Here is a 14,068-nt window from a genome sequence, read left to right as displayed (position 1 = left end):
GTGGTTTATGCAGGCTCTGCAGTGAGGTCTGAAGTTCCAGTACGCATAGTATAAGGGAAGCTCCCCAATCATGTCCAGATTTCAAAGTAGACTGCAAAAGATCTGCAGTGGTGGCTGCGGGACCGCGATTGGTTCAGCGGCAGGCCTCACCCAGAGCTGACAGTGGTGACTGATGCATTGAGGTGGAGATGAGAGGCCTGTGGTCTCTGGCAGAGTCGCAGCTTAACTTCAACCTATTGCAGTTGGGACCCATATGTTTGTTGTTGAAATCCTTCCTGCCAACCATCAAAGGGAGGCTGGCACAGGTGTTCACGGACAATACCTCCAACGTGTGCTATTGCAACAAATGGGGTGGTGTTGTGGACCCTTTGCCAAGAGGCCATGTACTCTGGACATGGCTGAAATGCCAGGGGATTTTCTCTAGGGGTGCAGCCCCTGGCAGGATCTTTGAACATCAGGGTGGATGAATGTAGCCATTGACACCTAGGTGATCATGAATGGCAGATGCACCCGGAGGTGGTTCTAGATCTCTTCTGCGAATGGGGAGACCCTTGGCTTGATCTGTTTGCCACTGCTGAGAATGTACAATGTCAGCTTTTCAGCACGTTGGGAGTTTCCAAAGTTTACTCCTATAATCATTCCACTTAGAGTGGAACTCGGACTCCTTTACACATTCTTGCTGATACCACTCTGGCTGCAACTTCTGAAGAAGATCAGGAAAGACCGGGCCCAAGTCATCCTAATGGCTCAAGATTGGGCATGGGGAGTATGGTATTTGGAACTCCTGGATTTGAGCATCTGCCCTCCAATAAGACTGCCATGTTATAAGAGATGAGAAGAGTTTTGCACCCAAACATGCACACCCTCTACCTTCATGCTTTGAGATAGAGATGCAACATTTGAAAGATAGCAATGAATCAGGAAAAGACAGAATCAAAACTAACAAGGATCCAACTTTTTTAGCTATAAATCCTACTGCCAACAATGAACCAGAGAGAATCAGATCAAAAGAGAAATCAGGCGAGTAAAGAGAAAAAAAAGAACTTTACTGAGCAGTTTGAGAATTTAGGGATCAGTATATTCAGTTCTGCGCTCAATAACTATCCGATGAATGTACTATCCAAAATAACCTTGTTTAGTACCTACTTACAAAACAAATATGCTAGAAACTGAAATTATTGTGTGCAGATTCATGGGAAATTTGAGATTGAAATATTTTTTTTAACTTTTGAGGATCAACAGAATCTGAGAGAGGAAACAAAAAATATGGAGTTCAGCCCCAAAAGCAAATGTATGCCTCCTAGCTCACGTAAAATACAAGCTTACTTTGAGGTTTTACTGAAAAATGATTTGCAACAATCGGATTACAACACACACTCCAGGAGGAGATTCACTAACAAATATTGGACTATTTTGAGGAGTTTGGCAAATAACAAGCACATCACCATACAAATGGCTGACAAGAGGAGGAGGGGTAATTATCAACAGCATTTTTTACATTAACAAAGTGAATCAACATGTAAAGAATGAGGAAACCTATTTGAAATTGCAGCAAAACCCTGCAAAGGAATTTCAGAAGATTCTGGTGCAAACCCTACAGAAAGCTTTGGAAAACGAGTCACTTTTGAGAGAAAACAAAAGATTTTCTACAAACCGCATATCCAGAAAGACCATATCCATATATGTCACCTAGAGTACACAAAGAATTACTGAACCTCTGGTTAGACCTATTGCAGCTGCATGTGGCTCAATACACTAACCAATAAGTAGATATTTGGAAGAATTTTTGCAACCTTTGTAACAGAAAACTGAATCCTATATCAGAGAAACAACTGTATTTCTACACAAGTTACAGGCTGTTAACATCCGTAATCACAAAAACATTTGGTTATGTACATTGATGTCACCTCATTATACACCTCATTACCTCACACAGAGGGTTTAGATGCAGTTGAATGGGCACTACAGCAGGCAGACAATGTCAAAGTGAATAAAGTTTTTTACTGGAATTGTTACATTTTACTCTATTTCATAGCTACTTCTGTTGGCAAGATAATTACTATATGCAGGTAAGCGGGACATCTATGGGCTGTACGGGAGCCCCAAGCAACGCTAATATCTTTATGGCTGAATTGGAAGAGAAATTCATTTATAACAATGATTGAATGAAACATCTTGTTATGCATCTCAGATACATTGATGACATATTTTTAGTTTGGAATGGAGAGATTGATAAATTGTGAAACAGTATTGCAGAGTTAAATGAGAAACAGAGTATCAAGTTTACATTGCACATCCATGATCATCAGATTTCTGTTTTTGATGTTTTGGTGGTAAAAGCAAATCACACGTTCAAAACCTCTGTTTTTTGGAAACATTAACAAAGTTTTCAACTTGATTCCTTAAAAAGGCATCTACCATTATTACAGTTCATGAGATTGAACAGATTACTTAAGACCCCAAGGAATATGCAGTTATAGAAGAAGAATACAAATAAAGGTTTCTTGAAAGAGGTCGTCCTGAAATCACAATGAATAAATCAGTTGAGAAAGTAGCAGCCATGGATAGAGCGCAACTACTGGACAAGTCAATTCGCCAGAATGAACAAAGATATACTTTCGTTTCTAAATTTTCAACAAGCAGATATAAAATAAAAACAATTATCAACAGAAGCCGGGAAATGCTACAAAAAGAGAATAATTTCAGTGAACTTTACAAGAACCCCCCATTGCACCCATTTTAAAGATCACGTAACATGAAGCAGATATTGGCCAACAAATTCAAAAAAGAGAATTACAAAAGTGGTTTAGAGGGGGCAAAAATAAGCCTGAACTCTGTTCATGCTACAGATACAAGGAAATGCTGTGGTACATTCACATAAGGGTAATCTGATAGTTCTGAAGGACAATGCAACTCTTGGTACAAATTTTTTTATTTACTCACTAAAATGCCCATGTGGACTACTTTATGTTCAGATAACTGACCAAAAAATTAAGATAAGGCAGTCCAAAAATAAGAGTAACATCAGCAATTTGAACAATACATCTAGTGTGCCAGCACATTTTAGAATATGTTGCTATAATGTAACACAACTACAATTCCTAGCATTGGAAGTTGTGGAGGACACAGGAGATATTGACTAGAAAATTGCTACAATGAGAAATCATTTAGATTAAGCACCTGGATACTCTCCGACAAAAAGGCATGAATGTTCTATAGAAATGGGTTTTCTGTAATACTGACATTGTAAATTGTTTGGGTACTAATTGAGTTGCCAAGAGAAGCTCCCAAAAAAATGATTATTTTTGCTGAGCTGGGAATCTTGTGTTTCTCATGTAATTGGAGTTACCTTTTTTTTAATTTTTATTAAATCCGTCTTTAAGACGAACAATGTATTTAAGCACCACATCGTTGACATTGATATGGTCTTTGTGGTACTTTTGGGGTGCACAAGTGTAGTATTATCAGAAATACCTAATATAGTCATTCGAATAATGAATAATGGCTTAAGTAGGCATTTCAATATAGGTTGTGGGTCCAAGCGCTTTTTACCAATCGTGAGGAATTATGCTGAGAGAGCCTTGCTTTTCCAAGGGTAGTAGTTCACACTTTTCTAAGATGGTGACACCATTTAGCTATGTAGTTTTTCACATTAGTTTGTACACGTCATGCGTCATATTGACACATGTCGCATACGTCAAATTAATATGTAGAACGCATTGCAGAATTCTGGCTTGAGTTGTCACATAAATGTGGGTTGTGGGTCTAGATGTAGGATCCTGATCAGAAGAAATCCCATTAAGAACGCAGAGCCTTGATATCTCGAAGATGGGTTTATAACGTGTTTAACGAGCCAGCAACAGCATTTAGAGCTAAAATCTTTCCACATTTGTTAGCATATGTCATGCATCATTTTGATGCACTTCACACGTCAAAACAATGAGTCTTTAGAACGCGATAAAACTCTGAACGTTTGAGCAATTCAGAATTGTGCCAGAAAACCACTGAAGGGCATGACCCATACTCGGCTTGCCACTGGAGGAATACTAATTTATGATCTGGTAAAATTGGGTTTTATTTCATTGTTCAAATACATTAGATATTCTTACACTTGAAAACCTAGAGTTACAGATTTACAGATACTCTGAGAGTATATATGAGTCGATGGGAGTAAATACAAGAATAGGGCTTAAATTACGGTTGTATGTCAATACAACACGGTGTTTACACCGCACTACCATTACAACGCTGGTTTTACAACGCAAGTCGTTACCACGACTTGAGCTGTAGGGTGCTGGTCTTAGGAATAGTAAGATTTACTATTCCAACACCAGCCTCCGTACAGTAGGGAAGGTGTTGGAATAGTAAATCTACTATTCCTTAGCCTAGAGCGCCCTCCAGCGCAAGTCGTGGTAACGATTTGCGTTGTAAAACCATTGTTGTAATGGTAGTGCGGTGTAAACACCGCGTTGTAATGGATGTTCCCCTTAAATAAATTACATATGTTTTTGAGTGATTTGTCTTTGCAGAGATTAGATTTTCGATACTGGCAGATTTATTTCAGTTGTAGAACTATGATCTATTTGGGTCTACCTAGAAATAATGTATTGTTTGTGGTACATATGTAACAAGACAAGATGATGATTTTTTTTATGCTAGGCTTACATTAGTGTTTTTCTGATCTGTTTATATGTTGACTATCGTAGGATGATAAATTATTTTCCAATTCCTTTTCTTTTGTAGAGCATGGCTATTTGTCCCCCAGATGAAGGACCGTATAGGTCTACAATGCATTGGGTTTTATGACTCATGAACATATAGAAACAAGAATTGACTGTGAATCAACACTATGGACAAATCAATTGTGTATGCATGACCAAAAAGAGGTTTATAATCAACTGATGGAAGAAATGTTTGTAATAAACGAAAATTAATGACTGAATATAATGGACACAAGGTGGTTTATTTGGTTTAAAGTGCCCATTCAGTCAATATTAACTTGTGCACCTGGCTACTGCACTTTTGAAAAAGTACCGCAATCATTACTTTATCAGTTCTGTCAGTTGGCTGGAGGACTCGCCCAAGCAGCACAGCCACATTTAGAATAAAGTGTTAAGATGGATATTTAGGTGTGCAGGATTTTGTTTCAAATTGGATTTTGAAACTTTTAAGATTTTCCACCTCTTAATCATTAGCAAGCATCCCTGATTATCCTGAAATTTCGCACAATCTTGTCCTGCAATGTTTTAAAGCATGTACTCCTTAAAACATACCAAATTGATTTCAGAGGCTGATGGAGCCGTTATTGTTAGATGTATAATAGGCTAAAAAATAGACTCTGGTAACGCCCTGTTCGCAGCCACTTTCAAAATGGAGATTTTACCCATTTTGAAGAAACTCTGTTAGTTACTGTTTGAGGCTACAGTCTGTTTAAAAACCCTTACGTTGATACTCGGCATATGCGTTATGTTCATGAAATGGTCCTTCGCTCAAATAAACCTTCTTATAACCCCGAGGGTATCGGAAAGAAGGCTGGTGGTGGAGCTTTACCAAGTGTGGCATGCTCGCTTTGAAATGTTTGCCTGATGATCTAATGAGCAACTTCTTTCTGTAAAGCAATAACATGCATTTGTATTCATAAATGCTGCTTTTGTGGAGTGCTTAGATTCAGAGTTTTATTAGCTATGTAAGAATTTGTTAATTAATTGAAAAATGTTACACATTTGTATACAGAGAAAGTTGCTACATCTCTTATTACGTCTCATCCCTTTCACAGTTTCAGTTTGAGAACAATTCCACTACGCTTCACATGTCCCTCACCCAGACCGACCATGAAACCACTCTTTCATCGGAGTCAGCTACAACCGTACGTATACAAACATGAAATAAATTGTATTTGATTTATAATAAAATTACCACAAACGTCTTCCGTTTTGTAAAAAGTTGGGACAATTACTTTTTGGGTTCAAATTTGCAATCAAAGTGATATGTCGGTATTTAAGATGGTATTCAAATTCAAAATGTATGTTTACATTTCTTTGTTTTAAATCTTTATATCAAGTCGAGCACATATTATTATACACAAGTCAGCGTGGTAAATTGTACAGTGTCTGTCCAACACTGCGGCATCAAAATTGTGAGGTTTGCTTTGCATTTTGCAACATTATCGTTGAAAGTTCTTTGTTTAGTATTCATATGCCATTGTGTTCCATATGTCAAAATGCTTATGTCATGTCCTTGAGAGAGAGAGAGAGAGAGAGAGAGATTGATATACAGAAAAAAGTGTGTCCACAGGTCTCCGTTTCTTTGTATCTCCTCAATCAGTCTCTTGGGCTTCTTGCCTTCTCTTTTTGGTCTTTGTTCTCTTAAATCCTCTTGTGCTGCTTTCCCTTGGGCGTCTTTCTTCAGCCCACGTTTCGGCCGCTCCTCTTCTTTTGTCTTTAATTCTCTAGAGTACGACTCATTCCTGGTGATGTGGTATTGTCCTGCTGACGCCGTTTTCATTTGCCCTTCCACTACCGTCAGTGGGTCTTTTGCGAAAGTGCTGTCTGACTTCTGTGGTTGTCTTTGTCGAGCTAGCGCGGTGTCTCCTTTTTTCGCTTTTGCATCTGTTGCATGTCTCTGCCGATCAACATACGCCTTCATTCTTGTTTCCGCTTCTTTGTCTCTTTCAGCTATGTCTTTTTGTTCCATCTTTTCCACTTCTTTCACTTGGGGCAACCTCGTTCTCCTTGATCGCCCCAGCACCAGCTCCGCAGAGCATCTTCCTGTGGGGCTGTGAGGGGTGTTTCGACAGTTTCTCAGCACCTGACATAGTGCTTGTCCAATTGACTCTATCGGCCACAGAGACGCTATTCGTCGATCGTTGCTCCCAAGGTACTCCATGAACCTTTTGCATTCGTCACTAAAGAATGGTGGTCCATTGTCTGTTTGTTGTGTTTGCGGTGACACCCATGCTGCCAATATGTCATCCAGAGCTGGCAAAGTTGCGTTGGCTGATGTTGATTCCACTTGTCTCCCTATGAGGAATCTGGATAATTCATCTATTACTACCAGTAGGTAATTTCCTGCTTTCAAATGCCCGTAGAAATCAGCTGCCAGCTCTGTCCATGCTGCTTTTGGAAATGCGGACACTTGCAGTGGCTCCTGCTTTGATGTGGGCCCCGTTATTTGGCCGATGTGACAGTGCATCACACTTTCTTCTCCCATGTTGTCAAATCTCGGGAACCATACTTTTCCTCGCTCCATTTTTTTAGTTGCCACAGTCCCTCTATGTGACTCATGTGCCAATTCTGCTGTCCTTCTTCTCAGCGTCTGTGGTATTATTATCCTGGTGCCTTTCGTCACTATTCCGTTCTCGCTTTCTGATAGTTCTTCACTAATCTTTTTGAACGCCAACAGCTCTTCCTTCACTACATCTTTTTTCCAGCTGCTGTTGTTGTTGTTGTTGGGGTGCCTCCACCTTTGCTGTGTGGTCACCTTCATTATGGTCTGCAGGGTGATGTCTTGTTTTGTCTCTTGTTCTAGTTCTTTCATTGTTATCGTTTCCGGTGTGTTACGCTTCAGTGCAAAGTTTAGATGTTCCTCCGCCATGGTTGTCGCTTAAGACACTTGTGGTAGGGTTTGCTTTGATATATCGTCTGCTGTATTGTGTTCCTTCCCCGTCTTGTGTATCCTTTTGAGGTTGTGATCCACCAGCATTGTCCCCCACTTCTCTATCCTGGGCGGTCTCATTATTTTTCGGTGTCCGCATGTTGTTACCAGTGCTTGGTGATCTGTTATGATTTTGAACAGCTTTCTGTGGATGACCATGTGGTAGCGTTCACACGCCCACACTGCCGCCAAGCTCTCTTTTTCCGGCTGGGAGTATCCCGGCTGGGAGTATCCTTCTCCTACGTTTGATAGACTTTTGCTCCCATATGCCACCATGTGTCTTGGGGAATCTTTTCCTGCTTCGTGTTGTGCCACTATTGCTCCCAGTCCCACTGGGCTGGCATTTACAGTCAGTTCAGTGCGCTGCTTGGGATATTCTTTTAGGATGCTTCTTTTTCCTGGCATGTTGTATGTCATGGCCATGAGACCCGTTGTCTGAGCTGTGATGATGCTCAGCAAACATGGCGCCGGGATGTCGCCCTTCAGCACATGAATGTCCTCTTTGATCCTTTGGTCTTCGTGTGTCGACTCTTCTGTAAATTTCCCCATGTTTGTCACTTGTTTCCGTGACCCCCGAGTGAAAACCTCAACTCGGGACAGTCTCGACGTCTGCTTTCTCTTCATCTTTTCGCATTCCGATACACACATGATGTTACATGTTGCACCGCTGTCCAAGACAATCTTTGTTTTGTGTGATCCTACTCCTATCGTCACGCACCTTCTTTTTCCTTTTTCATCTTCATCCGTTGACTCTGTGGTAACATCCGTCATAAGATAGAGTCGTTCAGTCCTTTCTTCTTCCTCTTCCTCTTCTTCTTCACCTGATTCTAGTGATGAGCTCCTTTTTCCTGTTTCAACGTGTCTACTTGTTGACACTTGCGTTCTCCATAGTCGTCCTCTGTCGTTCCTGGACTGCACTCCTTGGCGTGCGCTGGCATAGTCATTTCTCCCATTCCATTTCTTGCACATCTGGCCCAATGTTAGGCATGGGCCTTGATGTGGAAATTTAAGTTCACACCTGTAGCATGTTCCTTCATGGTGTTTCCTCGTGGCCTGTTCATTCCTGTCTTTTTTCCAGCTGCCTGCGCGATCTTGCTCCAGTCGTTTGTCTTTTCCTCGCTCCATCTCCTTGGCGTGTGCTGTCGCTCTTGCCTCCGCTCTTGCTAGCGACGGGATATTCTCTAGTGGCATTGGTTCTCTAATTCCTACTTGTGCTCTTCCTGGTACTTTTTCGTTGTTTCCCGTGCTCTTTCTGGCACTCTTCTGTTTTCTGTGCTCTTCCTGGCACTCTTTGTCTATTTCCTGTGCTGTCTCTTCTTTTCTGTGCTCTTCCTGGCACTCTTTTGTTGTTTCCAGTGCTCCTCCTGGCACTCTTCTATTCTCCGTGCTCTTCCGGCACTCTTCTATTCTCTGTGCTCTTCCTGGCACTCTTTTGTTCTTTCCGGTGCTCCTCCTGGCACTCTTCTATTCTCCGTGCTCTTCCGGCACTCTTCTGGTTTCTGTGCTCTTCCTGGCACTCTTCTATTCTAGGTGCTCTTCCTGGCACTCTTCTGTTCTTTCCTGCGTTTCCTGTTTCTTTTGACCTTTTCTCTTTGTTGTTTCTCCTTTTTCCTTTATTTTTCTTTTATTGCATTTGCCTGTGCTTTTATTGCTCCATTGCTGTTTGGGTCGGCACTTTTTGCTTTTCTCTCCTTTCTCTGAACCTTCCTTTAGCTTCTCTTGCTTTTATTCCACTCTTTTAACACCTATTCTTCTTTTTTTTCTTTTGCCTGACTCTGTTATGGCTGCTCTGTTGTTTCCAATGTCCCTTTCTTTTAATGTCCTCTTTAAAATGGCCGCCGATCTTCTCGTGAGATTTCTCGCTCGAAATCTCGCTCTCGCCTGACTCTAAAATGGCCGCCCGCCACGCTCTCGCCTCCTATTGGTCCAGCCGCCTGGATCTAAAATGGCCGCCGAGACTCTCAGCCTCTCGCGAGACGCGCGTCTGATTTCGAAGCTTCGCGCTTACCGCGTACTTTCTTTCCTTGCTTCAGAGGCGGTCGGGTGGGCTCCGATCTCGCTCCTTTACTCGTTTCTCCTCTTACCAGCTTATCCAGGGTGGACACCTGGTTACTCCTGATGGCAAGGTCGATCCACGCGTCGATCTCCACATCGATCTGCGCGTCGGCTCGTTTCCCTTCGTCACCAGTTGTCATGTCCTTGTAGCTGGACTGCCGATACACCACACACGGGACTCAGGTGAGTGTATGTAATATTCTTTATTATGTTTGCAGCAGCAAGCCTCAGCACATCCGTCCCCTTGCCCCGTCCTCCTTGTGTGTCCGTCCCCTTCCTGTCCCCTAACAGGATGTGGTGTCCGGTGACCTGGTCACCTCCCTCATGACCCACAGGGTCCTAGTGTCCCCTCCTGTCCAGTCGCCCATCTGTCAGGTCACTACACCTTACAGATCAAATACGCTTTTCTCCACAGGTAACCTGTTTAACATGTTTCGTAGTAGGTGTTCTGTATGAATTTTGTGTCTGCTTCCCAACAGAATTGTACTCACAACCATAGCGGACATTTATCCCATGTCCAAGCTATATCACAAGCATCAGTTGGTGGTAACTGATTGATAAGGTATATCCCTAACTTGATTTGCTTGTAAAAAAAAAACTATACCTTATCAATCAGTTACCACCAACTGATACTTGTGATCAGACAGAGTCATGTAGTATCGATGTGTGAACAAGAGAGCTGAGTCTCTTGAAACACTTTACATCGGAAATAAACAACTGCTATTTTTCACCAACTACTGAGAGTGCGCTATTATTGGGATACTTTACTAAAACTATATATATATATATATATATATATATATATATATATATATATATATATATATATATATATATATATATATATATATATATACTATTATGGGTTGCCCCTGTGTGTATGTAACCAGAGCGTAGTTCATAGGAATAGTGATAGCTCATTAAGCTGTCTTCATTCCCTGCATGTGCCTTTGCACTGCTCTCTCTTCCCCCTGCTGCAACCATTGTAAGTCCGGTATTGTGTGCCTGTTTCTTAAATGCACATCCACCTCATTTTTGTGTGTTCACCATCGCTAGGTTAAGCCATCTCTAGCAGGCCAGCTTCTTTTATGGGCATCTGTCCCCACAACAGAGCACTGTGAGTAAGAGCCTGCCCACTTACAAACACCACCGAAAAGGAGCGTCAGGAAGAGAGATACTGCAGCTACAGGTGACACCTCATGATGAGAAGGGAATAGCTCATGAAACCATATGAGGTGAACTGTTTCTGCTCCCATGCCTGCCAGAGAATCTCTTCCATGTCTGATCACACCACTTGCTCTCTTTTCTCTGCCAGCGTCTTCTAGCATGCTTGGCCTTCATGCAGTTTGTAGCCAGTCACCTGCCGGTACAAAGATTGATAATTACATCTGCAAGCTACTGTGACCCCACATACAATGTCATGATACCGCCAACGTCAATTCACGCAGAAGAGGTGGGTCTCCATCCCAATGCTCTTCCGTCCAAACACTGTGTGTGACCGCAAACATTCCAGTCTTGAGGGTGTGACTATAAGAATTCTTTCTTGACAGAAAGAGTGTGTCCAGTTTTCTCAGGACACGTAAGCATATGCAAATTGCTTCTAGAACTGTCAAGCTGACAACCAGACATGCCGCTCCTGGGTTCTCCAGCAACTTAACTGCACAGGTGTTCGAAGCCTCCCTCTCCATTCCTCATGTAGCATTTGGTAGTACATTTATCTGAAAGAAACAGGTTAGTGTTAGATTCCTTACCGTAGAATATCCCCAGGCGTCAGACTGGATCTGGAAAGTTTTCGTCAGCAGTACCCTTGCGCGTCGCTAGGCGTCATCTGCGGCTCCACATCCGTCGTCGGCATCGTGATCGCCGGGATGATGTCGTTGGGAGTACTTAGACGCTGCCCTCGCGCGCTGACGTCAGTTCTTCTTTTTTCCATGCCAGCAAGCTTAGATCCGGGAAGAGCAGTACTCTTAGTCCTTTTTTACAACCTTTTTGGTCTATTTTGATCACTTTTCGAGTCGACCCTCGACTCGCGGTGTTGATAGGGATGCCTGGTTTCAAACCTTGCAAGGACTGTCACCGCTTGATGTCGGTGACCGACCCCCACCGTCGGTGCCTTTACTGTCTCGGGGCCTACCATGATGACAAGTCGTGCCCCGACTGCCGGGCCTTGACCTCGAAGGCCAGACAGGAGCGGTCCCGTAAGCTGCTCGAGCTCCAGCACCGGGGGTTCGGGTGACACCGCCCACGTGGCTCCGCCGGAGCCGCAAGCGCCACGTCCAGCTCCACACCCGCCACTCCCTGGGCTTCATGCGACGCCCGAGGAGATACGTGACTCACTTCGCTCTGTCGGACCCCGTCGAGGTGCCTTCGGGTCCCGCGGGTCCGTCTGGGAGCCCTAGCAGGCGGGCAGCTCCGGCCCCGGCACCGTCGGGTGCTTCGGCCCCTGCGCCGTCGGTGCTTCGGCCTCGGCGCTGTCGTTGACTCCGGTCCTGCTGCCGCAGGGCCCCACAGGATCCAGGCCTGGATCCGGGTCGTCGCCAGTCAACCTTACGACTCCTCCGCTGGCGCCGACCCCAAGGGTGTCGCTCCCGGCGCTGTCTCCGGACGACGTCGTCCCCAGTCTCAGCCCCGGTCCGGGTCCGGCGTCGGACTGGCGCCGTTTCCGGCATCGATGGGTGGTGGGTGGGCAATTCCTCCATAATTTTTTCCTGGCTATCAGGAGATGGATGACGAGGACGACTGGGAGGGGTCTGAGGACCCTCTGGCACTACAGTGTCAGTTGAGCCAGGACTGGGCAGAGAAGCTAGGGGAGGCCAGTGGTCTGGACACTTCGCCCAATACTGGATTCGTCTCTCCTCCTTCCGTGGCTTTGGAGGAGGGGGCTGCTTACTGTGTGGTGTTGACAAGGGCGGCCAAGGCCTTAGCTCTTGAGCTCCCTGTCGTGGCTGTAACGACTAACCTACTCACTGAGGTGCTTAAATCGCAGGCAAGCTCCTCGGCGCCTCTACTGCTGTTTAACGAGGCCCTCACTGACATTCTGCTGGACACCTGGTCCAAGCCCTCCACAGGCTTTCCTGTGGATCGGAACGTGGCCCGACGTGACCGCCCGGCTCCGGGCGACCCTAGCTTCCTCTCCGTTCACCCCACCCCCGAGAGCCTGGTGATCCAGGGCTCTACATCCCAAACCGCATTCCCGACCGCTCCTCCGGATAGGGAATCCAAAAGGTACGATCAGTTTGGGAAGAAACTGTTCTCCTCCTTGAGTTTGGGGCTGCGGTCTGTCGACATCGCCTGCCTTTTGGGCCGTTACACCCACTCTCTGTGGGAGAAAGTTGCGGATGTGCTGCCACAGTGCCCAAGGAGGCCTGGGCAAAGCTCACCCAAGCCCTGGCGGAAGGGCGGGAAGCAGCACGCTACTCAATACGGTGTGGACTCGACACCATGGACTCGCTGGGTAGGGTGATTGCAACGACAGTGGCGGTTAGCCGCCACGCCTGTCTGAGGTCCGCCAACTTTTCGGGGGATGTCCATGCCACCCTCATGGACATGCCCTTTGATGGCCGTCGCCTCTTTGGCGACCAGGCGGACAGTGCGCTGGAGCATTTCAAGGACTCCAGGGCTACGACCAAGTCCTTGGGCCTAGGCCATTGCCAGCAACCTTCCGCTTTTCGCTCCTTTGGTGGCCAAGGTGTAGTGTAGTTCCTATATTCCCAATAGGCTCTGCGCATTGGGAATATAGGAACTTAGGTCGACTAGGTCTCTATTGAATATGTTAGACTTAATTATGAATGCCAGCTAGCTCAGAGGTCACTAGAAACGTTCTCGAGTAAACAGGAAGGTGTTAACTTTCCTGAATAGACAAGAAGGGATTAGTTTCTGACAACCGCATAAACATGACAACTTTGCTCCCTCCAGAATAAGGAGTATATCTCCAGAGTCGCGGAAACAATAGATAACTATTTTACTTAGTCAATCGTGCATGCTTAGTTTCACCAGAAGCGCAGAGAAATAGAGAGACGGGCGTTTTCAATAAAAGAGGTTATTTATTGAACAGTCTTCTTTCTCATGCAAGAGAAGTGAGTTGCCACAATTGCAATACTTGTCATAAAGTAAAGTGTGTACAGTGAAAGGAGTATTATGAAATAATACTGTAAAAGCATGGTATGGTTTCTAAGCCATACGGTGTTTAAAATAGAAAAAATATATACATAGATAAAACCAGGACTAAATGTACTCAACAGGTGCTTTTAAGATACGCCTATCACAGTGTACCTAACCTAAGCCTAGTACGTGGGAAGGAGTAAGTGAGCTGCAGTTTAAGTTAAGATAGTTTTTGCCAAGAATCTGAATCAAGAATTCT

The 14,068-nt window shown here is 44.3% G+C and overlaps 1 protein-coding gene across 1 annotated transcript in view; it reads left to right on the top strand.

Moving 5' to 3' along the window:
• PCGF5 (polycomb group ring finger 5) overlaps nucleotides 1-14,068 on the top strand; it is a 198,401-nt gene that overhangs the window by 145,071 nt on the left and 39,262 nt on the right. The window contains exon 9 of the mRNA XM_078642917.1: nucleotides 5,777-5,866. Within this exon, the coding sequence (XP_078499043.1) occupies nucleotides 5,777-5,866 (90 nt within the window). The remainder of the gene's footprint in view (nucleotides 1-5,776; nucleotides 5,867-14,068) is intronic.

Source organism: Lissotriton helveticus, chromosome 5_1, assembly GCF_964261635.1.
Source record: "Lissotriton helveticus chromosome 5_1, aLisHel1.1, whole genome shotgun sequence".
In the NCBI taxonomy this organism is placed as follows: domain Eukaryota; kingdom Metazoa; phylum Chordata; class Amphibia; order Caudata; family Salamandridae; genus Lissotriton; species Lissotriton helveticus.
Note: the sequence above shows the minus strand (reverse complement) of the source record. Positions and strands in the feature narration are given on the sequence as shown.